Source organism: Globicephala melas, chromosome 11 (genome assembly GCF_963455315.2).
Source record: "Globicephala melas chromosome 11, mGloMel1.2, whole genome shotgun sequence".
NCBI lineage: Eukaryota > Metazoa > Chordata > Mammalia > Artiodactyla > Delphinidae > Globicephala > Globicephala melas.
The window spans coordinates 38,531,977-38,555,826 of NC_083324.2; the positions used below are offsets into that span (position 1 = coordinate 38,531,977).

Here is a 23,850-nt window from a genome sequence, read left to right on the forward strand (position 1 = left end):
AACCCCAGAGGCAGGGGCAGGATAGCAGCTTTCCCTCATGGGCTTCCCTGGGGAACCCCAGCGAGCAAGCTGCCCTCTTTAATGCCCTGCCCTCCCAAAGACCCACCTGCCCATCCACCTTACCCGCTTGGGGCACCGGCGGAGCTTGTCCTCTGTGTCCCTCAGAGCCATCGCATACTCATTGACATCATCGGACACTCCCACCATCTAGAGCACCAGACACCACATCCAGGGTGACCCTTGGGCACTTCGCACAGGTTTCTCCACACCCAGTCTGGACCCCAGCCCTGCCAAACCCTTAACCTTAGGCCCAGGACAGCCCCCTCCCACAGAAGTCAACGAGGTCAGGCCCAAACGGCACTGGCAGAAACTAGTCTTGCTGTGGCATATGCTAACGTGCACAGTCACGCCCAGGCACCCCTGGAGACACGTGGGCACGTGTGGGTGCACACACACATGCATCCAAACACCCAGAACCACATAACATGCGCATGGACCAGTGGTGTGAGACCTTGCCCAGCTGCTGGTGAACGCTGAGATTATACATCATGATGGCACCGTCCAGGACTTCCAGCAGGGAGTTCTCGGTGAGGGGCTGCTCAGGCTCCTCGGGGGGCCGCCCCACCAGCAGGCCCTCATTCCACTGGCTACCCTCGACTAGGGAGTAGGGAAGGACAGGGTCAGGGTCAGGGTCGGAGCCATTCCAGTTCTCTTCTAAGCCTATGGAGCCAGGATGGGCCTTATAGGAGGAGAAGGAGGCCCTCTCCCCCTGCCTGGGCCCAAGGAGGGACCTGCAGGGAGAACGTGTGGGCCGGGGCAGGGAAGGTGCTGCATTCCAGGACCTATTTCTGTAGCATCAATTTCCTGCCCTCAGAGTGCACTTCCCACACCCCTGACATACTGCCAGGCCACAGGACCAGGAGGGAATGGGGTGTATTTGGCTTTGCCCAGGGGGAGTGTTGTATAGGAGAGAAGGATCCTTCAGCGCGCCACGCCTGGCCCTGTCTGGCACCTACTGTCCTCACGGGTCCTCTGCTCCGCGCTCAGTGTGCGGACCTTCACTTTCTCTGAGGTGCTCAGAGGCCGCCGTGGGGTCATCAGGCTCACAGCTGCTGTGCTGAGGAAGCGGTTGGCTCGGCCCAGGGTTGGAGAACTGAGCCAGCTGGGCCGAGGCAGGGGCAGCGCACCCCCCATGGCCAGGGCCTGCATGGGGCGCTGTGGTGGAGAGAGGAGGCCAGACGCCACTCAGCAATCCCAGGACCCGGGCCCACTTATGGCTCCCTTGATATGTGAGGCTGGGGAACGGGACAGCGAGAGGGCACCGGCTGGCTGGGCAGGAGGCCCCGCAGGGCCCCATTCACCACTGCGCCTGCGCCTCACCCTCCACCTGCTCCAACCCAGCCTTCACTCTGCATCCCAAGGCCCTGTGTCTCGTAGGGGCTCAGCAGCAGGAGGCATGCCCCACCACACCCGTCAGTTCATGCCTCCACCTACAGCAAGGGAACCTGCCTGGGGACAAGCTCCTTGCTTGCATGGAGGGGGAGATGGCCCCGTGTGACACCCCTGCCCTTATGATAGAGGGACAGCCCAACACAAAGCCCCCTGCCTGCCCCTACCGCGGCACCTGGGCCGCAGCCGGGGCTGGCTCCTCATCCTCATCCAGGTCATCCATGGTGGCCGCCTGGAGCTCCAGTGGGTCGATCAGGATATTGGCCTTAGAGGCAAGGTCATCTAGGAGGAATGACAAGAGGGCTCTCAGACCAGTGGAGGGCAGAGGGGTCATAGGTGGCACCACTGAGGACAGTGAGAGGGCAGGAGGCCCTGCAGGGCCCCATTCACCACTGCGCCTGTGCTTCACCCTCCACCTGCTCCAACCCAGCCTTCACTCTGCATCCCAAGGCCCTGTGTCTTGTAGGGCGAGTCATGCTGAGTGAGGCAGAAGGCTCTCCCCACCACGACCCCATCACTCCCTGTCTTTATCTGCATGACCTCACTCTCTCCAGGGCCCTACTTCTCTGACTGCTCCGTTGCTTTCTTCCTTGTCCTGCCCCACAAAGGGAAATCCAGAGCTGCCCAGGGCTCTCCTTGCCTCACTCTGCACACTCCCCAGGGGGTCCGGTCCTCACCGCAGGCTTGTCCCCACCTCTACGCTGACAGCTGGACACACCACCGCTTCCTCCAGCCCAGGCCTTCATCCTGGCTGCATCATTGGGCACCTCAAACATACTAAACTGTCCTCTCCTGCAGCTCCTCTTCCTGATGGTGCCTCCTCCCCACAGCCTCTGGCAAGAAGCCTGGGGTCATCCTTGTCCCCTCCCCTTTACCCTCCCCGCCTCCTCTGTTGCCTGGACAACTGGCTTCGTTGTCTCCTTTCTTGGCCCTTGCACTCTACCCTCCACACTGTAGCAGCCAGAGGGAGCTTCTTACAACGCAGACCCCCCAACCTCGCACCCTTGCTTCAGGACCTTCCAAAGCTACCACTGTCCCTGGAAGGAGCCTACAGCCGCTTTGTGGCCCACAAGGCCCTCAGACTCTGCCCTTCAGACTCCCTGGCCTCATTTCCCATCACTCCCTGCCTCTCATTTTCCTCTCTAGCACGCCAGCTGCTTTCTCTCTCCAGGCCATGCTGGGCCGTTGCTGGCATCCCTGCCACCGCTCACACTGTGCTCTCAGCCCTTTGCACTGGAGACATTTGTGCTCATCCTTGAAAGTAGTTCAGGCAGCAAATGCGAGCCCCCCCCCCCGGCCCCCGCCCCCCCAACAACTCCCTCACCAAGATCCCATGGTTCCCTCCTCCATCAGCACACTGCCCCCTATTCCATCACAGGGCTCCCAGACCTCCTCTGGGGTGGATGTGCAAGGGAAGGAAGGAATAGTTGGACACAAGATCGGGGCAGAGGAGGCCCATCAGCATCTCCCTGCAGAGCAGGTGGAGTGACTTGGGCGCCCTCTGGTGGGCACAGCGCAGCTCAGCACTCAAGGCCGAGCTGGCTCAGGAACCACCCCCCATCCTGCCCTGCTAACTGCCCAAGCCTGCGCGCACCTTTGAGGGTCTTCCGAAGGTGCGAGAGGAGGCCTCCAAGGCGCTGCAGGTCGAAGTAGTCCACCTTGCCATTATAGAAGACCTGGGGCGGGATGTAGGCCTCTGCGAGGAGTTGGGAGGCCGGGCCAGCAGTCAGAGCCCAGCAGGACCCCTGGCCTAGGCCACCTACCTGACCAGGCTTCCCCTACCACCCCGCCCTCTACCATTTCAGGTCAGTTCCAGCAACGGCACAACTTGGGATGAAGGGGGCATTCTTGGCTGCTGGTCACCCAGGTGAGAATCAGAGAGGGCCCTGACCCAGCCCTATGGGAGATTGCCCAATGCAGGCTGCTTCCACTGACCCCTGGGGACTCCGTCCCACACAAACACAGGGCCCCCAGCACCTCAGAGCCCACCCAAGGCGTCCCCGACAAAGGACTGCACAGAGGGCTAGTGGGCAAGGACTGAGGAACAGGGCCCATAGAGGACAGGAACCCAGGGGACCATCAGAGCAAACACGGGCTCACCGTCCAAGTGCAAGGCCTCCGCGCCCAGTGGGTAGGACTCAATTAGGCAGGAGGCCTGGGACAGCTCCCCCCAGCCCTGCCCTCAGCTATCACTCCACACCAACATTAGGGGCTGCCCTGGGGCTGGCTCTGCCCAGCGTCTACAACTCGAGGCCCTGGCCACACTCACCGTCACTGAAGGTAGCGCATGGATTCGAAGCCTTGTATTCGTCCCAGTAGTAACGCAGGGCCGAGATCAAGCGGTGTAAGAAGCAGACCATGTACTCGGGGGGGCAGAGCATGGGCATGTTCTGCAGGCACAGGTGTAAGACATGCATTTGTGCAGCCCGGAGGCCAGCCCACTCCTCATCCAAGGCCCTGCCCCAGGACCCTGGGCTGAGCAGAGAGGGTAGGGCGGCAGGCGGGGAGGAAATGCAGAAGTGCCAGAATTACAGGTGCAAATGCTGCGACAAAGCCAGGGGGCCCTGGTGGGCTGGCCTGGGGATACCTACCCCCCGGCTGCTGGCATTCTCCTGCAGAAACTTTCGGAACTTGGTCAGGAAGATGTACCTAGAAGCTTCGCCCTTCGGGGGAAGGAAAGCCAAGGCTGTGATGAGCTGAGGATCCTGGCCCCGAACCGGACTCAACTTAGCCTGCACCCTGCCACAAGAGCCTGACCCAGCCCTGCCCTCTGGGTCTCCAGGCCCGGTCTGATACCCCTCCTGGCCAGGGACCCACACAGGGGTCTGGGAATCACTTACCCCGTTGTCATCTTGATTGTTCAACAGCAGCTTCAGGATCTGGACCTGTAGTTCTTCCACCACTGGGGGTGGGGTGGGGAACAGGACAGCTTTCCTCAGGCAGGGCCTTGCCCTCAGGCTCCCGGGGACCGGCAGGGGGAGCAGGTTTGGACTGAGGCTCCACCACCAGGGATCCCCAAGTCCAACCTAAGCATGGTCACTACCAAGTGCCCCCAAGTACACAGGCACAGAAATCCTCCACCCCCTACCCAGTGCCTGAGGAACGGGGCTGACCTTCGATGCGCTTCTTGAGCCTTTGGCAGCCCCGTTCATAGGCACGCCGCCGGAGCCGCTCCTCGGAGGTTTCGTCCTTCACCTCCTTACTGTCTTTGCCCTGGGCAGGGGCGGGGCAGGGGAGGGGGGTGAAAGATGGCAAGGCTCACCCTGGTCTACTTCAGACAAAAGACCCCCTACTCCCACCCCCAGCCCAGGAAGGGGCCTCGCGTGTCATGTACAGGTGGTTCAGACACCCCGGGTCAGCCCTCACTGTGACCACCGCCCACCCAAGTCAGGGCTGCCCACCTCCCTGCTGGAGCGGTGGGGCCACCAGGTGGTGGGGATGAGCTCCTGTAGGCCAGCCTCCTCCACACGCAGGGGGCTCTTGATGTAAAAGAAGACAACGGACCGGAGCACGTCGAAGCTGGTGGTCGTTAAGGCAGAGCTCCGCTCACCACAAGGTGCCCCGTACACCCTCATGAGCCCTCCCGAAACTTACCCACCTCCGGATATGCCCACCACAGCTCTCCCAGTCCTCAGGGTGCCATCGCTGCTGTGTGCCTGTCACCACTGACTGTGAGCCCAGAGAAACAGCTGTGGCTGTCAAACCCACCAAGCCCAATTCCAAGCAAGGGCACGATGAAGACTTGTCACAGGAACAGATGACGGTGGGACAGCTGGAGAGAGGGCCTGGCAGCCTCTCTATTTGTTTCTGCCTCATAGAGGCTGAGGACCCCACAGAGAGAAGACAGCTACTAGCACAGGTTTCCCAGCCAGGGGCCCGAAGCTATGCTCTCTCTCCTGCACCTGCAGTTCTCAACGTTATAGGGAAACAGGAGGAGCTGACTCCTTCGAGAAGATTTCATAGGAACCCCCGCCATGGAGCACAGATAGAAGTGCAGTGCTTTGGCTGAAGAGGGCAGGCGCTGATGGCCCCCCCCTGCCCCCCACCCTCCACCTCTGGGTGGCCCAAGAGCCTGCAGGCATCTGGAAATCCCTGCTCAGGCCAGCCAGCCAGCCAGCCTGGATCCTTTGCTCTACCCTCCCTGCTCTGTAGAGAAAGTGCTGGGAAGGCTGGGTCCTGGAACAAGGACTCACACGCTGGGTGGCTCTGGTCTTCCTGAGCCTCCGTGGGGAACCCTGGGCAGAGGCACACCACCCTCCCTGGTTTCTGCTGACCCCAGAGGGCACCGCATGTCTGGCCTGCCTAGTAGCAAGGAGAGGATACAGGACGTGGCTAAGCAGAAACTTGCGGGACTTCTCATGACTGAGGATGGCAATGGTGAGCCGCAGGTAGCGGATCTGTGGGGAGAGGGTGCTCAGAGTGGGCAGGTGAGGCCCAGGGGGCTCAGGGCCAGGGCAGGAGCTCCTACCTGCAGGCCCAGGTCAGGGACGATGGGCGAGAACCGGTACAGCCGCAACAGGGACATCATCAACTGCTTGAGGCAATCTTGCATCTCATAGTCCTGGAAGAGGGAGGTGAGGTTGCACAGCTACCCGCTGAGGGCAGGCCCCGGGACAGCCATCTATGCGGCCTTCTCCAACACCCTCCCTGTACTCAGTGGAGCCTGACATCCTGGCCTGAGGGCTGATATCCGGCGCCTCACCTCCATGAAGAGCCACAGGAGATCCAGGACCTGGTGCACCACAGACTGCGCCTGTGCGGGGGTGCCCGCCTCCACGACGCCCAGCAGGAAGCTCATGAGCACGGCCTCCACCAGGTACACCTTGCGCTGCACCAAGGGCGGGTGCCAGTGAGGTGGCAGCCTCCTGCCCCACTCAGGGCCCCCCTGCCCTGGCACGTGGCCAAGGCCACAGATGGACTCTTGGTCCCCGTCAAGCAACCCCAAGTCATGGATGAGCCCTTCTGGGGTCTGATGGAGACACAGGAAATGCTGCTACCCAACAACGCCTCTGGGGCTCTGCACATGCCATTCCCTTGGACTGTGATGTCACCACCCCTCGATCTTCTTTCTAGGAAGCCCCCTGATACCCTCAGCTGGAAGTGTCTCCTCCTCACCCAGTGACATCCTTGGGGTTTAAGGGCTCTGGTCACAGGGGCCCCTGACAGGTGATGCTGCTGGACCTCATGCACCTCAGCATCCCAGCCCTCAGCAGGGGTGTTTCTATCATGGCCCGCCTCTCCCCTCCCTAATGTCCCCTCACCAGGAGCGGTGCGAAGCGATGGAAGATGTGAGCCAGTGTGAGGAGGACGGTGGGCTGGCCCTGCAACTGCCACTCAGAGCTTTCCTTCTCCACCAGCCGCCCTTGCTGTGTGGGCGGGGAGGAAGGGACTGTGAGAGGCAGAGGGCTATAGAAAGCCCCCAGCATACCCGGCCCAGACGCTGGCTCACCACGGGGTCCAGCTCCACGCTCAGCACTGCCTGGAAGCAGCCCAGCAACTCCTGTGCCCGAACCAGGTCGGCGCTTGGTGGGTCCTGCAGGGGCCGGTAGCCCACCACTGGGTAGGTGCCACAGAGTTAAGCCAGCAACACCTGATCTGTGGCTCAGAATACCTACCCCCTCCCACTGAGACCCCTGCAGAAGGGCCTGGGCTCCAGGGCAGGGCTGAGAGGTCAGATTGCCTGGTTTGCATCACAACCCTCCCGTTTCTCTGTGAAGCAAAACTTCTCTTGCCACTTTATGCTCTTCACCTGTTCAGTGGAGACAGCAATGGTACCCACCTAACAAAGTTGCTGCAAGCATTGTCCTCAGCACCCACCTCAGCTGTACCCTACTCACTCTTCCCGGCAGCAGGGCCTGCCACCAGCCCGCAGAGCTCCTGGAGCAGGGAGACCCCCATCCTGGCTTCCTCAAGAGCATCCAAGCAGCCCACAGCCTTCTTCACAAAAGGATATCGCAGGGGACGGCTGCCGAAGTTGAAGGCCACAGACTCCTTGAAGGAGAGGCTGATGGCTGGGAAGTAGGCCATGCCCAGGCCCCTGGATAAGTTCTCAAAGGCAGTGCCCAGAGACACACCATTCCTGGAGCAGAAGGGAGGGTCCATGAGCCAGTGCTAAGAAGGATGTGGCTGAAATGGACCAGTGAGCAGGCCTCTGTGGGGGCTGCCCACCCTCAGGCTACCGAAGCCAGCCTGGCCCCTTACAGGGCCTGGAACACGAGGGCAGACTGGGGATGCCCCAGAGGCCAGGCCTGTGAATAGAGGCAGGAGACTCACAGGCAGAAGGACAGCGTGCCTTCATCCAGGTCGATCAGGCAGCTCACAATGTCCCCCGCTGCCCACGCCTGCCAGGGGAGGAAGACTTATAGATGTGCAGAAGCCCAGCAGCCTGCCCACTCTGCCCCCCTCCAGCTGTGTCTCCACTGCCACCCAGGGGAGACTGGCCACAAGGACAGAGGACCTCAGTCCCTGCCCTCCCCCTGGTGCCCTACATTCCCTCAGCGCTGCCCAGTGGCCCCCACCAAGCTGTGGGGATGGACATGGGCCAGTTGGGCTGCAGGGGGCCCGGGCCTCACCTTCCCGTAGTTCGTCGTGGTCACGTTCCACTTGCGCACCCGGTTGCCATCGTAGGCATAGGAGTTGTGTGTATCTCCAACCCCCTCCTAGGGAGGAACTGTCTGTGAGGTCTGGGGGAGGTGGGGAGGGGCAGGGCCAGAGCCCACCAGCCACCAGCCTTGGACCCACGTGGCTCTACAGAATGGGGCTGATGCTCTGAGGGAAGGAGTGAGGGCTGTTTCGGGGCTGGATTGCCCTGGGATGGGGTGGGACACATTATGTCTCCTCCAGAGGGAAGTCCAGATGAGGGTGCTGAGCAGACCCTATGTGGGTTGGGGGATTGCCTGAGCCCTGATGAGGCCTGCTGCCAAGAGAAGGTCTCCCTGGGAGGGGTCCCTCTCCCACATGTACCTCCTGATTGAAGCGGCAGTTGATCGTGCACCAGCCAATCTGCATGAGCCCCTGGGAGGAGATGAGCACCTCGTAGACCCATTTCCCTGGAAAAAGTCACGTCAAACCCAGCAGGGAAACAAAGACTGCCTCCTGCCTCTGGCCCGGGCCCTCAAACTTCCTCCCAACTCCCTGGGCCACAGCAGAGCGTGGTCTCACCTTTGTACACGCATGTGGTAGAGCGGATAGTACCAAAGTTGCTGTGTCCAATCACCTGGGTGGAGAGCAGGGGTGGTGAACCTCCTCCCGGGCATACGGGGTGCCACCCCAAGGGAGAACGACCCCACTCCAACTCGGCTCGCCTTGGTGGCGACGCCTGTCGTGGCCAACACTGTCCTGTGCCTGAACAGGGTGGAAGGGGCTAGACCCAGGTCAGCAGGGATTTTGGGCCGGGAGCATGATAGGAGGGGCTCATGGCTATGCTGGGAAAGCCTTGGGGCTGGGGTCACACCAAGAGGGTTTCGGGGCTATGTCAGGAGGGTTTGGGAGCTGGGGACTCAATAGTCCACATCAGGAGGGGTCTGTGGCTGCAGCCCCATCAAGAAAGGTCGAGACCAGGGCCACATCAGGAGGAGCTTGGGGCTGTGTCAGGAGGGGCTTGGATCTGGGACCCCACGCCTTGCCCTCGCTCACCCCCAAGAGGTCATCATCCACCAGAAGAAGCCCTTCGAAGCCACCCGTGTGGTCCAGGACCACAGTGGACGGGCCAAGCCGCCCTTCAACCTTTCCTGGAAAGGAGAGAAGAGGGTGTGGGGTTGGGCCAGGCAAAGGGCCTGACAGATGCAGAGAGGGTACTGAGCCCCCCAGGCCCAGCCCTGGCTCCCCAGTCCCATTCCTGAGGCTGTCACCGACCCTGGCTCTCCTCCTCCTCCTCCGCCTCCTCGTCCACATGTAACAACTGGTCCAGGTGCTCTGGCAGGTTCTGGAAGTTCAGGAGTTTCCTGGGGAGAGCGAGAGGCTGCGAGGGTCCCAAAAGTCCTTGAAACCAGCCAGATGACGCTAAATCCCTCTCCCAGTCCCTTTCTCCTGAGCTTAGGAGGGTGGCTGCCCAGACTCCAGAAAAAGGGCTGTACCAGTCCCAGATTCTGGCATGCTGGGGGTCAGAAGACTGGATTATCCACTAAATTTGGTGCACCTCAAGACTGTTTAAAAAAAAAAAAAAAAAGAAGGAAGAACTCTTTCTAAACCTTAATCCTCTCATCTGTATAAATGGAACAAGAGCTGTATCTCAGAGATGCTGTGAAGATTCCTAGGAATAATGCGCCCTCCGTAGCCCATAACCTCCCCACTCTTGGAGGTGGCTTGTTGATTATGCCTGGGCAAGGAAGGCTGGGAGCAGTGCTGATCCCCAAGATGGTCAGTACCAAGATCAGCTAGTCCAGTCCTTGACCCCAGGTCTGTGGTCCCAGCCAGGGAAGCCTGTGTGTTGAATGAGACATGTCCTGGGAGGATAAAGGGCTCAGCCCTCTTAGCTTCTGGCTGGCTCTGTCCTGGACCCACCTGTAGAGGAGAGTAGAGCACACAGCCTGCCTATCTGTCAGCTGCCCCAGCCAAAGGGCCTAGGAAAATCTGCCTGAGTGGCCCCCTCATCCTCCCAGCACACATGCCCAGAGGAGAAAGAGCTCTAACACTGGCCAGCTAAGTCCTGAGTTCAGTTGCTAAGAATAGCAGGGAATGAGGTGGTGCTGACTAGCAGGGCTCAAAGAGCAGAGGCCTGACGCCCATCTGGATCCAGCCCACAGACTGCTGGCACCTGCTCTTCTAACTCTAATCCCAGTTCCCACCCCACTCATCCCCCTAGAGAGTAGGCTCTGGAAGGGCACGTAGATGGGCCAAAGCACTGACTCTCTGGCAAGGTAGCTTCAACCCAGGCCCAGGGGCCACATGTTCCCACACTGTGAGCTACAACTGACCTTGAGCTACAGGAGGTGGAGATCCATGAAGCCTCCTCCCTACTCCTACTGAGCCCCAGGCCAAGGCGAGCAGGCAGCCGTGCAATGGGGTGCCTCGCCAGTAACATGGAAGGCTGTAGCCAACCCTGTCTCTCAACACCCCAATGCGCCCAGAGATCAAGCAGGCTTCTGCAACAGAATTTCTGACAGGCCCACACCTGGGAGGGCTGCTCTAGTCCTGTGCCTGCTCTTAAGAGCAGCTTCGGGTGGCCAACCTGACACTCAGCCTCAGTGAACGCCTGCAACATTGCCCATTTGGCCAACCCCAGCACTTGCCTACCCTTTCTGGATTGCCCAGGTTCCAGCCCAGAGTTCTGCATCCACACAACCACTGACTAACGGCTCTGCCACCTGCTCTCCCTCCTGGCAGCCACGGCACCAGTGGCAGCAGGATCATTTCTGGTATCACATGAGGTAGGGATCAGATGGCCCTGGGAACAGGCCAGGGCTGGGGTTGGGGTGGAGGTGGGCAGCAGCCCTCCACAAGTAGAAACCCTTTGGTCACCACAGCTGCTTAAATGGAACAGGCAACGATGCTGCCCTTTGGGTCTGCCCAGCGAGCAGAGACTGTGAAAGACAGAATAGCCCTGGCTGGCAAGGGGGCTGAGACATGGGGACACCCATGCCTCACTGCAGGGAGAAAGAATGTACAGGCCGGGACTTCCCAGGTGGCGCAGTGGTTAAGAATCCACCTGCCAATGCAGGGGACATGGGTTTGAGCCCTGGTCTGGGAAGATCCCACATGCCGCGGAGCAACTAAGCCCGTGCGCCACAACTACTGAGCCTGCACTCTAGAACCATCGAGCCACAACTACTGAGCCCGCGAGCCACAACTACTGAAGCCTGCATGCCTAGAGCCCATGCTCCGCAACAAGAGAAGCCACCGCAATGAGAAACCCATGCACCACAACAGAGTAGCCCCCACTCGCCACAACTAGAGAAAGCCCGCGCACAGCAACAAAGACCCAATGCAGCCAAGAATAAATAAATAAATAAAAATAAAAATATAAATTTATTTTTTAAAAAAAGAATGTACAGAACCCTTTGAAGAAGAAATTCAGCAACAGTCCTAAAAGTGATTGCAATTCAAATACTCTAGCCTTGTGATTCCAACCCTGGGCGTCTATGCAGCACTGTTTACAAAAACAAAAGCCCCTCTAAACTAGGGCAGTGATCAGGCAGATTCCTGGACCTAAAAGATGCCCACCGAGATCAATCTGTAGTGTAGAAAAACATTCATGAATAACGTCTGATGACAAAAATAGGATTTAAACTATACACTTTTGGAGGTGTGGGATATGTTCATGGCACTGCTGGTTTCACAGGTTATCCATGTTAAAATTTACTAGATTGTATGTTTTAAATACATGTAGTTTACTGTATGTTAATTATTCCTCAATAACTTTAAAAAAGCTGACAGTGACAAAAATCTAAAAAAAATTTTCCACACAGCATAACCCAAACTACATACATCATGAGGTAAAGAAAACAAAAAGGAATCACACTCAAATGGTTATATTAGAATAAGAAGATGACAGTTGCTTTTTCTTTTTCTATGTAAGTTTCTGCTAAAGGGCACTCATAACTTTTTTTTTTTTTTTTTTTTTTTTGCCGTGTCAAGTGGCTTACGGGATTTTAGTTCCCTGACCAGGGATCGAACCCAGGCCCTCGGCAGTGAGAGTGCAGAGTCCTAACCACTGGACCACCAGGGAATTCCCCACTTGTAGTTTTGATATGAGCTAAACTTAAATACATTAAATTTGCAAGGAATAAAGGGCTGGTGGCATCTGTGCTGTACAGATCAAGCAGAGGCTTCAGAGGGCCAGGGTGCGACAGTGGTGAGGGCAGGTGCACATGGACCAGATGCTGAGTGTAAAATAGGTGCGAAGTGCCATGCTGAGTGCACATCATGCCCCTGACCTCCACTATACTCTCAGAAGGAAGGTACTAGCACTGCCAGGGGAAAGGAAGAGGCGGAGTCCAGAAGGCGGACTCTCTGGCCACAGGTCTCACAGCCAGGAGTGGCAGAGCAAGAACGGAACCCAAGCCAGCCTACCCAGAGCCCCGGCCTCCTTCCCCACAATGCAGTCTCCAGCCTCTGGTCTGGTCCCACAGAGTGAGGAAGGGAGATCCACCTGGCCATACCTGCTGGTGGCTGCCGTGGGTGCACGATCAGTAGAGGAAAAGATGCGGTGCAGGTAGTCGTCCAGTAGCTTCTCGTGCACGATGCCTGCGCCACAGGTCAGAAGGGAGAGAAGGGACACATGGTCAGTGGGGCTCCCAGCCCCTACTGGCCACAGAGGCTCCTGGTCCTAGGCCAGCCACAGGAGTCAGCGGAGCAGTCACGGTGGGTGCCCTGCTCCATGGCTGCTAGTGGAGAAGAGCTGACTCACAGGTACAGGGGGTGCAGGAAGGCCTGAGGCTCAATGCACCTGGGACTTTGCTGCCTCTCTCCTTCTTCCCTCAGCACTAGGAGCCTCATCCCAGCCCTTCCTACCCTTACCTGTGACCCTAGATTTCTCAGCATCTGAGGTCAGCCTGTGGCTCTTTCGGGAGAAAGCCATGCCGGCCCCCTTGGACGCCATCTTTCATCTCTCGTGGGCAGCCAGTGGTCCTGGGGGCTGAAGCAGAGGCAGAGCCTGGCTATTCGAAGCCAGCCAAGGGCCCCCATATTGACCTCAATCCTGTGGTGTCAGGAAGGCTTGGGAGCAGGTGAAGCCACTGCATGCACACTCACACACACATCAACCCAGGGCAAAGGAAAGCAGGGGTTTCCAGCTTCCTACACGGGGGGTGGGGGGGAGGGGGTCTGGGGCCATGTGACAGGGCCCCACCATGTCCCAGTGCTCACACAGGGCCCAACAGAGAGCAGGTGCCAGATATATGTTTGTTAAACTAAACCAAATGCTTCTGCCGAGTGTGAAATCAGACCCAAGGGTCCAAAGTGAGGTGGCCCAGGAGCAGAGCCCCTGTATCCTTCTCGGTTGTAAGCCACTGTGGGTCCACATCTGGAAGAGAGAACCCTACATCAAGTAGAGTCCACCATCCAAGGCCTTGGTGCCATCTCCAGCTACAAGTCCTGCTTACATCCAAAGCCAGGATCCCCTTCCTCAGTTCCAGAATCCTCCCTTCTCTATTTCAAAGGCCTGCTAGCTTTCTTGCCCCCAATCAAACACACAGCCTCCTACCCCATCAGAGCACCACCCTTGCCCTCCTCACAGGCGCCACTGTCCCCACTGCTGTCCATCCCTCACATACCATGGTGTTGCTACAGCTGCTTCAGAAGCTGCACTAAGTCCCTGGTGCCTGGTTCACTGATCTAGGGCTGTGCTGTCCAACACAGCAGCTACTAGCCACACACGGGTATTTAAATTTCAATTAAAATTAAAAAGTCTATTTCTCAATTATATTAGTCACATTTCAAGGATTCAGTGGCCCTATGTGGTTAATGGTTACTGGACTAGACTCCGAAAATAAAGAACATTCCCATCCTCACATAAAGTTCTATTAGTCAGTGCTGGTCTAGAGGCTGGCCCTCCAGCACTGCCTTAGACAGAACTTCTCTTATCTCACCCCAAACAGGTCCTCTGCTCCCGCCACACACTCTTGCCCACTCCCAGGCGGCACCACTCCTGCCCCTCAGAAAGGTGACTCCCCGCCCTGCCGCCCACCACCAGCCCTCTCACACCAGAGCAGGTGCAGGACAGATTAGACGCTGTCACTCAACTGATGAGCAAACCTTCCAGACATCCACTCCGGGTGTCAGGTGCTGAGGACCCAGGTGAGAGGCGGTGCTTGACTTTGCTCGGGGGCTCCCTGCCACGTCGATCCTGTTCAGCCCCGCCGAGAGTTCAAGGCTTGTAACCGAACCGACCCCATCTCGGATCCCAAGGACGCGAGGGCAGCGCTTGTTTCCCCGAGTCGCCTCTGCCCGGCCCCAAGCTCCGGAGGATCCTCCAGGCCAGCTCCGGCCCGGAGTCTGGCACCACAGGCTGCGACCCCTCGCGCGGCGAGCGCCCTCACACTAGACGGGCTGGGGCCGCAAGGGGAGCCGCGGACACCCGCCCCCCTCGGAGCCCGGCCGCCCCTCACACTCACCCCCAACCTCGGCCGCCGCGTCCGGGCTCACAACATCCGCCCAGCTCTCAGCTACGGCGCCTGTCCAGGGCCAAACCGCGCGGCCGCCGCGCACGCGCACCGACCCGCGCCCGACCTCCGCCAGAGGGCCCCCTCCACAGCCGCCAGAGGGCCCCCTCCACAGCCTCCAGCGGGCGGGCTCCCTCCGCGGCCTACAGCTGGGACGTTCCCGGCCCCCGCCTCGCCCCACTGCCCCACTGCCCAGACGCCTCCGACCCCCGCCTACGCAGGAGGAGCTCCTGGCCCAGCCATGTCGTAACGCTGTGTCCTGGGAGAGACCTTGGCCACCTATCTCAACTCCTACCCGTACTTGGAGGTCCGGCCCACAGGTCCCCTAGGACGTCTGAAAGGCCGTGCCTCCCAGGGTCCCTGCCACCTGTCACCCTCACCTCCATTCAGGCCAGAAGGGTGGCCTCGCTCATCTTCCCTGGGATGGCACCTCTGGCGGGGCGAGGGGAGCCTCTCTGGGCTCTGCTGACAGGGGCGTGGGCAGACCTGCCTCCAGCTGGGGCCGATAAGACAGCAAAAGGGGCAGGCTCCTTGAGGCTGGGGCAGGGAATATTCTCCACTTTACAGGGGAAAGCTGAAGCTCAGAAAAGTTTAATATCACCACCTTCGGGCTGGAACCTAGGCCTCTGGCAGCAACCATGTCCACACTGCCCTTCCCTTCAAAGCAGCCTAGGGTGCGGGGAGGGGGAGGGGGTGGGGCTAAGGGAGGGGGGCAGTGGGGCCCTCAAGTGTCCCCACTGAACCTTTCCAACACTGCCCACTACATAGGGAGGCCTCTCGGGGGGCTAAATGTGCCAGAGTGAGGACACTTGTACCTCACCTATAGGGCCTAAGGCCTGGCACCACCCCCATTCCTGCCACTGGGTCTCAGGTCAGGCCCCAGCAAGTCTACAGTGGGGGTGTGGAGACAGAGCCACCCAATCCCGTAGGGACAGGTTTCACAACTTCCCGGATGGGGCTGTGGTGGGTCACAGTGCAGCCTCCAGCCAGGAGGATGGGGTGGCTCCCACTCCTGCTGCTTCTGACGGGGTTCTTAGGGGCCCCTGGTGAGTGCCCTTGCCCTCAACCCTGATCCCCATCTGCGTTCAGAAAGGGGTTGGCCCCAGGCCCATCAGGCTCTTTGAGCCAGGAACTTACTTTCCTATTGGGCATGGAGCAGCGAGTGACCTTGGCTTCTTTCACAGAGCTGGGCAGCCCCAGGAACACATAAACACATTGCCTATTCAGGCCTGCGTTAAAAAGTCTGCTGTAGCATTGAGGCAGTATTAGGGCCACACAGACGCAGGCACACGTGCAGGCAATTACCCCTTATGAGCCAGATCTAATTCTCTAATTTAGCATATGCCCTTATGCTAGTGAGAGCCTAGACTTGGAGTCAGAATGCTTGGGTTGGGCCTCTGCATGGTTAATAAGATACCTCTGAGACTTCTCAGTCTCATCTGAGAAATTAGATGGGATAAGCTCCATGGGGCAAGCACCATCACCCACTGCTCTCAGAGTATATGTTTTACAGCTGAGCCTAGTGCCTTGCCCACTAAACAGGTGCACTAGTGATAACTATCATGCCTGGGCCTGCTTCTCCCACCCAGTACAGGGGTCTGACCCTTGAATGGGCTGACAGGGTCCACTCCAGAGGCCTTGTAGTTTGATCCCCTGAATGAATAAAGTGTGCACGTGCTGATATACATGTGCTGACACGCATGCCCACCCTGCAGGGCAGCGCTCGCCCTTGAATGACTTCCAGGTGCTCTGGGGTACGGAGCTGCAACACCTGCTACACACAGTGGGGACCAGGCCTTGGCAAGAAGATGTGGCAAATGCTGAGGAATGTGCAGGGCTTTGTGGGCCCCTATTGGACTGCAGGTGAGTGGCCAAAGGACCTAGATAACACTGGAGGTAGGGGAACCTGGGCACTGAGTTACCCTGTGGCTCCTCCTCCCAGGGCCTTCCACTACAATGTGAGCAGCCATGGTTGCCAGTTGCTGCCATGGACCCAGCACTCACCTCATACACGGCTGCAGCGTTCCAGGCGCTGTGATCTCTTCCAAAAGAAAAGTGAGTGGCTGCAGAGAAGGGCGGGCTGGGGAGAGGGCTGCTGGGGTCTCAGGCCTTGTTGATCCTGGGTCTTTTGCTCCCAGTCTATGTTCGGACTTGCATCATGGACAATGGGGTCGAGTACCGGGGCACCGTGGCCATCACCATGGGTGGCCTACCCTGCCAGCGCTGGAGCCACAGGTTCCCCAATGACCACAAGTGAGACAGACTGCAGCTCCCCTCTGTCCCTGCCGGCCTGGCGCCTGCCCCCAGTACGCACTGTATTGCTACTCTCACAGGTACACACCCACACTTCGAAATGGCTTGGACGACAACTTCTGCCGCAACCCGGATAGGGACCCCAGAGGTCCCTGGTGCTACACAACAGACCCTGCCGTGCGCTTCCAGAGCTGCGGCATTAAGTCTTGCCGGGAGGGTAAGCAGCTCCGGGTCAAGCCTGGGGCGGGAGGAGCATGCCCACGCCCGTCCACGAACCCATCGGCCCTGTGTCTCCAGCCGCTTGCCTTTGGTGCAATGGCGAGGACTACCGCGGCTCAGTGGACCGCACGGAGTCAGGACGCGAGTGTCAGCGCTGGGACCTGCAGCACCCGCACCCTCACCCCTTCGAGCCCCGCAAGTACGCGTGGGCGAGCTCGGCAGGAGGAGGGCGGGCAAGGGGAGGGCCCAGCACTCCAGAGGCGGGGCGATGTAAGGGAGCACATAGTTGGTTGGGGCCAGACAGGGCCTGAGTCCCAGGCTCTTGTTCACGCCCGGCTACCGCCTCTAGGTTCCTGGACAAAAGTCTGGACGACAACTATTGCCGGAATCCGGACGGCTCGGAGCGGCCCTGGTGCTATACCGCGGACCCGCAGATGAAGCGAGAGTTCTGCGACCTCCCCCGCTGCGGTAGAGCGTGAGGGCGGGGCCTGGGAGGGCACCTGGGACACGTGGGGGCGTGGCCTGGCTGGGACTAGAGGAGGGGCTGGGCGTGACCCGGTGGTGGCCCAACAACAGTGGGGCTCCGCCCCAGCCCCAGTCTCACCTCCCACTCGGGCTCCGACCGGCCTCGATCCATCCAAGGGTCCGAGGCACAGCCGCGCCGGGAGGCCACGACGCTCAATTGCTTCCGCGGGAAAGGCGAGGGCTACCGGGGCACGGTCAACACCACCGCTGCGGGCGTGCCCTGCCAGCGTTGGGACGCGCAGCATCCGCATCAGCATCGCTTTGCGCCGGCAAAGTATGCGTGCAAGTGAGTTGGCTGGCCGCCGCTGGGAGCCTGCTACTCCTGCGGGTGGGACCTGAGGGGGGCCCCGGGCGGGGCTTGAAAGGAGGCGGGGCTTGGGGAGGAGCTGGAGGCTGGGCTCCCGCCCAGGCGGGCTGGCCAGCCCATGACCTGGGACCCACCCGGGCTGAGCTGCGTGCTTGCTCAGGGACCTTCGGGAGAACTTCTGTCGGAACCCCGACGGATCGGAGGCGCCCTGGTGCTTCACATCGCGGCCTGGCATGCGCGTGGCCTTCTGCTACCAGATCCGGCGCTGCACCGACGACGTGCGGCCCGAGGGTAAGGCCTGAGCTGGGGCTGGACGCACGGGGCCGGAGGGCTGGGGCGAGAACCGGCTGACGGTCGCCCCCGTCCGTCCGCCCGCCGCAGACTGCTACCATGGCGCGGGGGAACTGTACCGCGGCTCAGTCAGCAAGACCCGAAAGGGCGTCCGGTGTCAGCGCTGGTCCGCGGGGACGCCGCACAAGCCGCAGTAAGTCCGCCAGCGCGCCTGGTGCCTCCCAGACCGAGGCCACAGGCCCCGCCCGGGACTAACCCTAGGGCGGCATGCCTCGGCTCTGCAACTGGAGGCTTGCGAGGGCTTGGGATTACCCTTTGATTTTGCTCCCCCTCCCGCCTAGGTTCACCCCCACCTCCGCCCCACACGCACCACTGGAGGAGAACTTCTGCAGGAACCCAGACGGGGATAGTCACGGGCCCTGGTGCTACACCACAGATCCGGGGACTACGTTCGACTACTGTGCACTGCGGCGCTGCGGTGAGCACGGGCGACACAGCCCCGGGGCCCCGCCCCTAGCCTCCACCGCCAAAGGCTGGCTCCCTTAACGCGGTTGAACTTGGGTCTTTCAGATGATGACCAACCGCCGTCCATCCTGGAGCCCCCAGGTACGGACTTGGGCCAGTTATGCGTCGTGGTCCCTTTACCCCCCATCTCCATCCAGTCCGGGGTTTCAAACAGCACATTCTATCCCCCAGACCAGGTGCTGTTTGAGAAGTGTGGCAAGAGAGTGACCCGCCTGGACCCATGGCGCTCCAAGCTGCGTGTGGTGGGCGGCCAGCCTGGGAACTCACCCTGGACAGTCAGCTTGCGCAACCGGTGAGTCACAACTGCCTGATTCTCCAAGACAGGGGCTGATGCTACATCCTCTGTGCTTGTGCCAGTAGGGGGGCGGGAACCTGCCCCAGCCTCACAGATCCTAGCCAAGACATGGCAGGTCCAGCCTGTGTCTGTGTCTCAGGACCGTTTCCTAACCTGCACTCCTCCAGGCAGGGCCAGCACTTCTGCGGAGGCTCCCTAGTGAAGGAGCAGTGGGTTCTGACTGCTCGGCAGTGCTTCTCCTCTTGGTGAGCCTTCCTTGGGTTTGGGGACTCCCAACCCCATGCCTTCCTCTCCCCCTTAGCCACCTTCCCTAGGCAAGCCAATGGGTGAGTGTTGGGCAGCAGACTATTGAGTCTCGACTGATGTAGCAGAGCTTCTCTCTCAGCCATGGGCCTCTCACTGGCTATGAGGTGTGGCTAGGCACCCTGTTCCAGGACCCACAGCCCGGGCAGCCAGGCCTGCAGCGCATCTCAATGGCCAAGATGGTCTGCGGGCCCTCTGGCTCCCAGCTTGTTCTGCTCAAGCTGGAGAGGTGTGTGACAAGTCAAGAGGGTGTGAGGTGGGGCTGGGCCTTGTGGCCTCAGACCCTGAATGCCGTCATTCTTGCTGAAGACCTGCGACCCTGAACCAGCGTGTGGCCCTGATCTGCCTGCCCCCTGAGTGGTATGTGGTGCCTCCAGGCACCAAGTGTGAGATCGCAGGCTGGGGCGAGACCAAAGGTAAGAGTACACTGCAGGGGCATGGACTGTTCCAGGCCAAGAGGCCCAGCCTTGTGTACTACCCACAGACCCTATCCTTCTTCCCATTCTCTTCACTGTAGGTACAGGGGACAACACGGTCCTGAACATAGCCTCCCTCAATGTCATCTCCAACCGGGAATGTAACATCAAGCACCGAGGTCGCGTACGCGAGAGTGAGATGTGCACTGAAGGACTGTTGGCCCCTGCTGGAGCCTGTGAGGTCAGTGGCAGGGCCCCTGGCAAGCTGAAAATGTACTGCTTCACCCCGAAGGGGGCTAGTCTCTACCATGGTCCAGGCCCTCACCAGTTCTTGCACCTACCAGGGTGACTACGGGGGCCCACTTGCCTGCTTTACTCACGACTGCTGGGTCCTGGAGGGAATTATAATCCCCAACCGAGTGTGCGCACGGCCCCGCTGGCCATCCATCTTCATGCGTGTCTCTGTGTTTGTGGACTGGATTCACAAGGTCATGAGGCTGGGCTAGTCCCAGCCTCAATCCTGTGGGCCTTGGGGAGGACGAAGCTTTCTGTCAGACATAAAGCCACCTTTCCTCTTTATGCCTGTGCAGGGTGCTTCTTAGCCTTTACTTCTAGGGAATGAATTGGCAACTCCTCATTAGGGCCTGAGTGGCAGAGTCCAACACAACTTGGGCTGGGCGATCTGACCCTAGCCCTACCTTAGCCTGTGGGTGCTGTGAAGGGCAGGGCCTCACTAGTCCCCTAAATAAACTGTTGGGAGGAGAAGGGTGGTGTAGGGCAGTTTCTAACAGAAGGGGCTGCAGTAGAGGGAGCTAGCCTGGTGGAGTCCTACTTGGCCAGGACAGGCAGCAGCTGAGCCTCTCGCTGTCCCCTCCCCTCTCACGCTGGAAGTAGTTGCCGTCCTTATGGCTACCATACCCAGGGCCTATGGTCTCTGAACCCCAAGGGTGGGGCTGGGGTTACGGGTGCCTTGGTACAAAGTACCAGCAGGAACTAGACTCTGTGTCCTCATTTATTATGAGTATATAGCCCACATTCCTCGGCTCACCCATCCATGAAGTCCAGAGCCCAGGAAGCCTCTTGCCGCTCTGCCAGACCCTGGGGCTCTCCAAGAGCCAAGTGTGGCATATGTCACCCAGCTCATACAGAGTGGTAGGGCTTCAGTTGCCCAAGTGCGTGCACAGCCAGAGCGCAGCATTCATGAAGCTGTCTGATTCCACCTCCACCTCTGATAGTGCATGGGTGCTTTTGGGATAGAGCAGGAGCCTGTAAGGGTTGGGCAGCAATGTTTGAGGATTGAGGATCCTTCCCTGCTCACCTGCCCACCAGCTGCCAGGGCTGTCTTGCTGTACTCACCGAACGGGCACGTTTCGGGCCTTGAGGGCACGGTAATACTCCATGCCCTGCTTGAAGGGCACACGCCGGTCCTCCTGGCCCAGCATCAGTAACACTGGTGTCTTCACCTAGGTATGTGGGGAGTGGAGGTGAGCAGGGCCCGGGGCCCTGGACAGATTGGTGGTGCACTGGGCAGGGGGAGGGCTGCGTACCTGAGGGGTGTACTTGATGGGCGACTTGTGCAGCATCTCACCCCACATGTTGAGGTCTGGCAGGCAGTTGCTGCTGTAGAGGAAGCCAGCCTCCACCACGCACCTACAAGACACTGAGATGATGCAGGCCCAGGAGCTCTGGGGCCTGCCGGAGCTCCATGAGGGTACGTAGTGAGGGGGGAGAAGGGCGGGGACCTCTGGGCACACCCACCAGTCAGGGATGTCAGTGGAGCCCATCATGGAGGCAATGTTGGTCACAGGGTTCCGCACCACGCAGGCACCGTAGGTCTCCGGGTACTGACCAATCAGGTGGCAGGACAGGAAGCCACCATGGGAACCACCCATAAGGGCCACACGGCCTGCATCAAAGTGTTCCTCCTGGAGCACCTGCTCTACTGCAAACTACAGGGTGGGCAGATCATGCTGCAGCCAGCTGCCTGCCCAGCTGAATGGAGCCACACCCCCAGCCCGTCCAGAAGCCCCAGCCCCTGCTACCTGGACGTCCTTCACATCCTGGTGGCCCACATTGCCGGGGAGGGAGAGGATGCTGTCCTGGCCAAAGCCCGTGGAGCCACGATAATTCACTGGAGGCCAGGGAGGGACCAGACAGGGTGGTCAAGTGACCTTCCCAGCGCCCTTTCACCTATATGTGAAGTAGGCCTTGAGGCTAGCTGCACCAGACTCAAGGGGAAGGGGCCAAGAGATTTGAGACTGCCCAGTGACCACACACCCTTTCCGTGGCAGTTGCAAGTTACTTCATGTTATCACCATGCCATGGAGCCAGAGACTGGCCAGGGCAGTTTCTGATAGTGATTACCAGAGGCCTGGAGACTAGGGTGGTACCCGCAGTGCTTGTACAGACCAGGCCCACACCATCACCACCACCCCACAGCTCTACCAGAGCTGCAGCACCCTGCTCCCTCACCTAGTAGTACTGCAAAGCCCATCTTGCAAAGCATGGCTGGGAGCAGCATCCAGGCAGTGACAAAGGATGAATGGGGTCCCCCTGCAGATAGGGAACAAAGAGAAGGTGAAAGAGCTAGCTAGGAGGGATTGTGGAAGGGCAGGGACCCTTAGGCCAGTTGCCTACCGTGGGGCATGACCACCATGGGCACCTGGGTCTTATCTGGAGGGTTGCTGGGCTGCAGAAGGATTGCTTCAAAGTCAAGGCCAGCTGCAGGGGAAAAGCAGCAATCAGCAGAGCCAGGTCTACTGCCGAGGGGCTTCCCCAGCCAAGGCCTCAGCTGTAGCTGCAGGTCTGCAGCTGACCTCTGAAACAAGAGACCTGGCCAAGGTAGCCCACACTGTGACACATGGACCCCAGGACGCTCATGCTCCTTCTGCCCTAGTCAGGGAGTCCCAGTCTCTGCAAGGACAACATTCTGGAGGAGGTGTGGTCACAGAGGCCTCACACAGGCCTGTCTTCTTTGGGCTCCGTTATCCCACTGCAGACGATCTGGCCTGGTGATGCCCAGCTCTGATACCCAGAGTAGGTGCTCAGGTGCCTGGACACTACTCCCCATGACCGTCCACAAGAGGAAAAAAAATACCTCTTAGAGGTAATCTCAAAAAATCCCAAAATGTGAGACAGGAGACGGGAAAGGTGACCACAGACACTGTGCTGGGGAACTTGGAGAAGGTGCCCCTCTGCCCCTGCCCAGCTCACCATACTGCACATGCTCTTGCTCTGGGGGCGGCTGTAGTACCCGGATGCTCCAGGAGATTTCAGGAATGGGCTCGGCCTCCTCCAGGGACACCCATGATACCGCCTGCTCCTTCCCCTCAGGAGGCAGGAACCCAACTTTCTGCCAAAGGGAAAGAGTGTGTCACAGGTGGCCTGGCTGCCTCCCTGCCTTTCCACCAGTGTGCGAGTGGGCAGCTCTCATTATACTGGGCCATCTGCCCACCTCCAGAGGGCCCAGCATGGACTCCTGTCATGAGCTGGTATATACACAGGTACTCACACAACCACACATATGTACCCCTCCCTCCTCAGCTTCTAGGCTGTTATGCTAGAGGACTGAGCACTTTCCCAGGCACCCTGTTCTGAACAGAGCAAACCTTAACCCAGTAGTTTCTCCCCATAGTGCCAGACCCTCGTGGACTATACTGGGCTGGGTCCACACCTTGGCCTCTCACATGCTGACCAGCCACAGTCAGACTCGGGCCAGTTCCCTGACCTGGGGAACTCTGCCTGCACCGAATCCCTGCCTCCTGGCCTGGGGCCCACCAACACTCACCAGGCATGGGGGTCGGCTGGGCGTGGAGAACTGTGCCACCATGAGGTCCCGGTCAATTGTGAGCAGCTTCCAGCTTCCACCTGACCCCCCTGGACAAGGCAGATGCCACCACTATTCCCACCCAGTCCCTGCAGAGCCAGAGTCCCAGGCTGGAGGCTTTATAGTGAGGTGCCCCTTATTCCCTGGGAAGCAAAGGGATGCCCACAGAGGGACTGTCACAGACAACCGCACACAGCTCTGGGTGAGCCGCCTTCTCAGTCCATTCATCCAGCAGGCGCTGGTTGTCCCCTGGGACTGCCAGATCTGGGGACACACCAGACCACATGGCACAACCACCCACCACCTGATGACTGCCGTCTGCAGGGGTGGCAGCTAGGCCC

General features: G+C 59.6%; 3 protein-coding genes and 1 non-coding gene across 8 annotated transcripts in view; 1 reads left to right on the plus strand and 3 right to left on the minus strand.

The window, feature by feature from the left end:
* RNF123 (ring finger protein 123) overlaps positions 1-13,024 on the minus strand; it is a 27,412-nt gene extending 14,388 nt beyond the window's left edge. The window contains exons 1-24 of the mRNA XM_030867135.3: positions 12,907-13,024; positions 12,549-12,633; positions 9,304-9,392; positions 9,085-9,179; positions 8,611-8,665; positions 8,413-8,498; positions 8,022-8,108; positions 7,723-7,790; positions 7,403-7,528; positions 6,899-7,013; positions 6,711-6,815; positions 6,152-6,277; positions 5,918-6,010; positions 5,773-5,846; positions 4,851-4,968; positions 4,563-4,662; positions 4,290-4,351; positions 4,041-4,112; positions 3,719-3,839; positions 3,044-3,145; positions 1,625-1,731; positions 1,017-1,215; positions 512-657; positions 124-207 (exon numbers count right to left, since the gene is read on the minus strand). Coding sequence (XP_030722995.1) covers positions 124-207; positions 512-657; positions 1,017-1,215; positions 1,625-1,731; positions 3,044-3,145; positions 3,719-3,839; positions 4,041-4,112; positions 4,290-4,351; positions 4,563-4,662; positions 4,851-4,968; positions 5,773-5,846; positions 5,918-6,010; positions 6,152-6,277; positions 6,711-6,815; positions 6,899-7,013; positions 7,403-7,528; positions 7,723-7,790; positions 8,022-8,108; positions 8,413-8,498; positions 8,611-8,665; positions 9,085-9,179; positions 9,304-9,392; positions 12,549-12,633; positions 12,907-12,988 — 2,397 coding nt within the window. The 5' untranslated portion in view covers positions 12,989-13,024. The remainder of the gene's footprint in view (positions 1-123; positions 208-511; positions 658-1,016; positions 1,216-1,624; positions 1,732-3,043; positions 3,146-3,718; positions 3,840-4,040; positions 4,113-4,289; positions 4,352-4,562; positions 4,663-4,850; positions 4,969-5,772; positions 5,847-5,917; positions 6,011-6,151; positions 6,278-6,710; positions 6,816-6,898; positions 7,014-7,402; positions 7,529-7,722; positions 7,791-8,021; positions 8,109-8,412; positions 8,499-8,610; positions 8,666-9,084; positions 9,180-9,303; positions 9,393-12,548; positions 12,634-12,906) is intronic.
* On the minus strand, positions 12,043-12,115 carry TRNAE-CUC (transfer RNA glutamic acid (anticodon CUC)). The gene has a single exon. It is a non-coding gene; the product is annotated as a tRNA-Glu (tRNA).
* Positions 12,912-23,850, minus strand: part of APEH (acylaminoacyl-peptide hydrolase) — a 16,763-nt gene continuing 5,824 nt past the window's right edge. Inside the window, exons 14-23 of one of the 5 annotated variants that reach the window (XR_009565701.1) lie at positions 23,471-23,559; positions 22,897-23,035; positions 22,321-22,404; positions 22,156-22,236; positions 21,726-21,814; positions 21,442-21,632; positions 21,231-21,333; positions 21,040-21,146; positions 20,732-20,949; positions 12,912-13,024 (exon numbers count right to left, since the gene is read on the minus strand). Coding sequence is in view for 4 of the 5 variants with exons in the window: in XM_060307389.1 (XP_060163372.1) it covers positions 20,844-20,949; positions 21,040-21,146; positions 21,231-21,333; positions 21,442-21,632; positions 21,726-21,814; positions 22,156-22,236; positions 22,321-22,404; positions 22,897-23,035; positions 23,471-23,559 (989 nt within the window). In the remaining variant the exon portion in view is untranslated. Of the gene's footprint in view, positions 13,025-20,659; positions 20,950-21,039; positions 21,147-21,230; positions 21,334-21,441; positions 21,633-21,725; positions 21,815-22,155; positions 22,237-22,320; positions 22,405-22,896; positions 23,036-23,470; positions 23,560-23,850 lie in introns of those variants that run through there. The other 4 variants (XM_060307389.1, XM_030867137.2, XM_030867136.3 and 1 more) reach the window with 4 other exon arrangements.
* Positions 15,502-20,293, plus strand: MST1 (macrophage stimulating 1). The gene is made up of 18 exons (XM_030867138.2): positions 15,502-15,595; positions 16,265-16,412; positions 16,492-16,604; positions 16,688-16,802; positions 16,883-17,019; positions 17,100-17,220; positions 17,371-17,489; positions 17,664-17,832; positions 18,014-18,144; positions 18,235-18,337; positions 18,486-18,622; positions 18,715-18,750; positions 18,841-18,961; positions 19,132-19,209; positions 19,350-19,496; positions 19,577-19,683; positions 19,785-19,924; positions 20,028-20,293. Exons 1-18 carry the CDS (start codon positions 15,502-15,504, stop codon positions 20,187-20,189), a joined length of 2,178 nt encoding a protein of 725 aa, XP_030722998.2. The 3' UTR covers positions 20,190-20,293.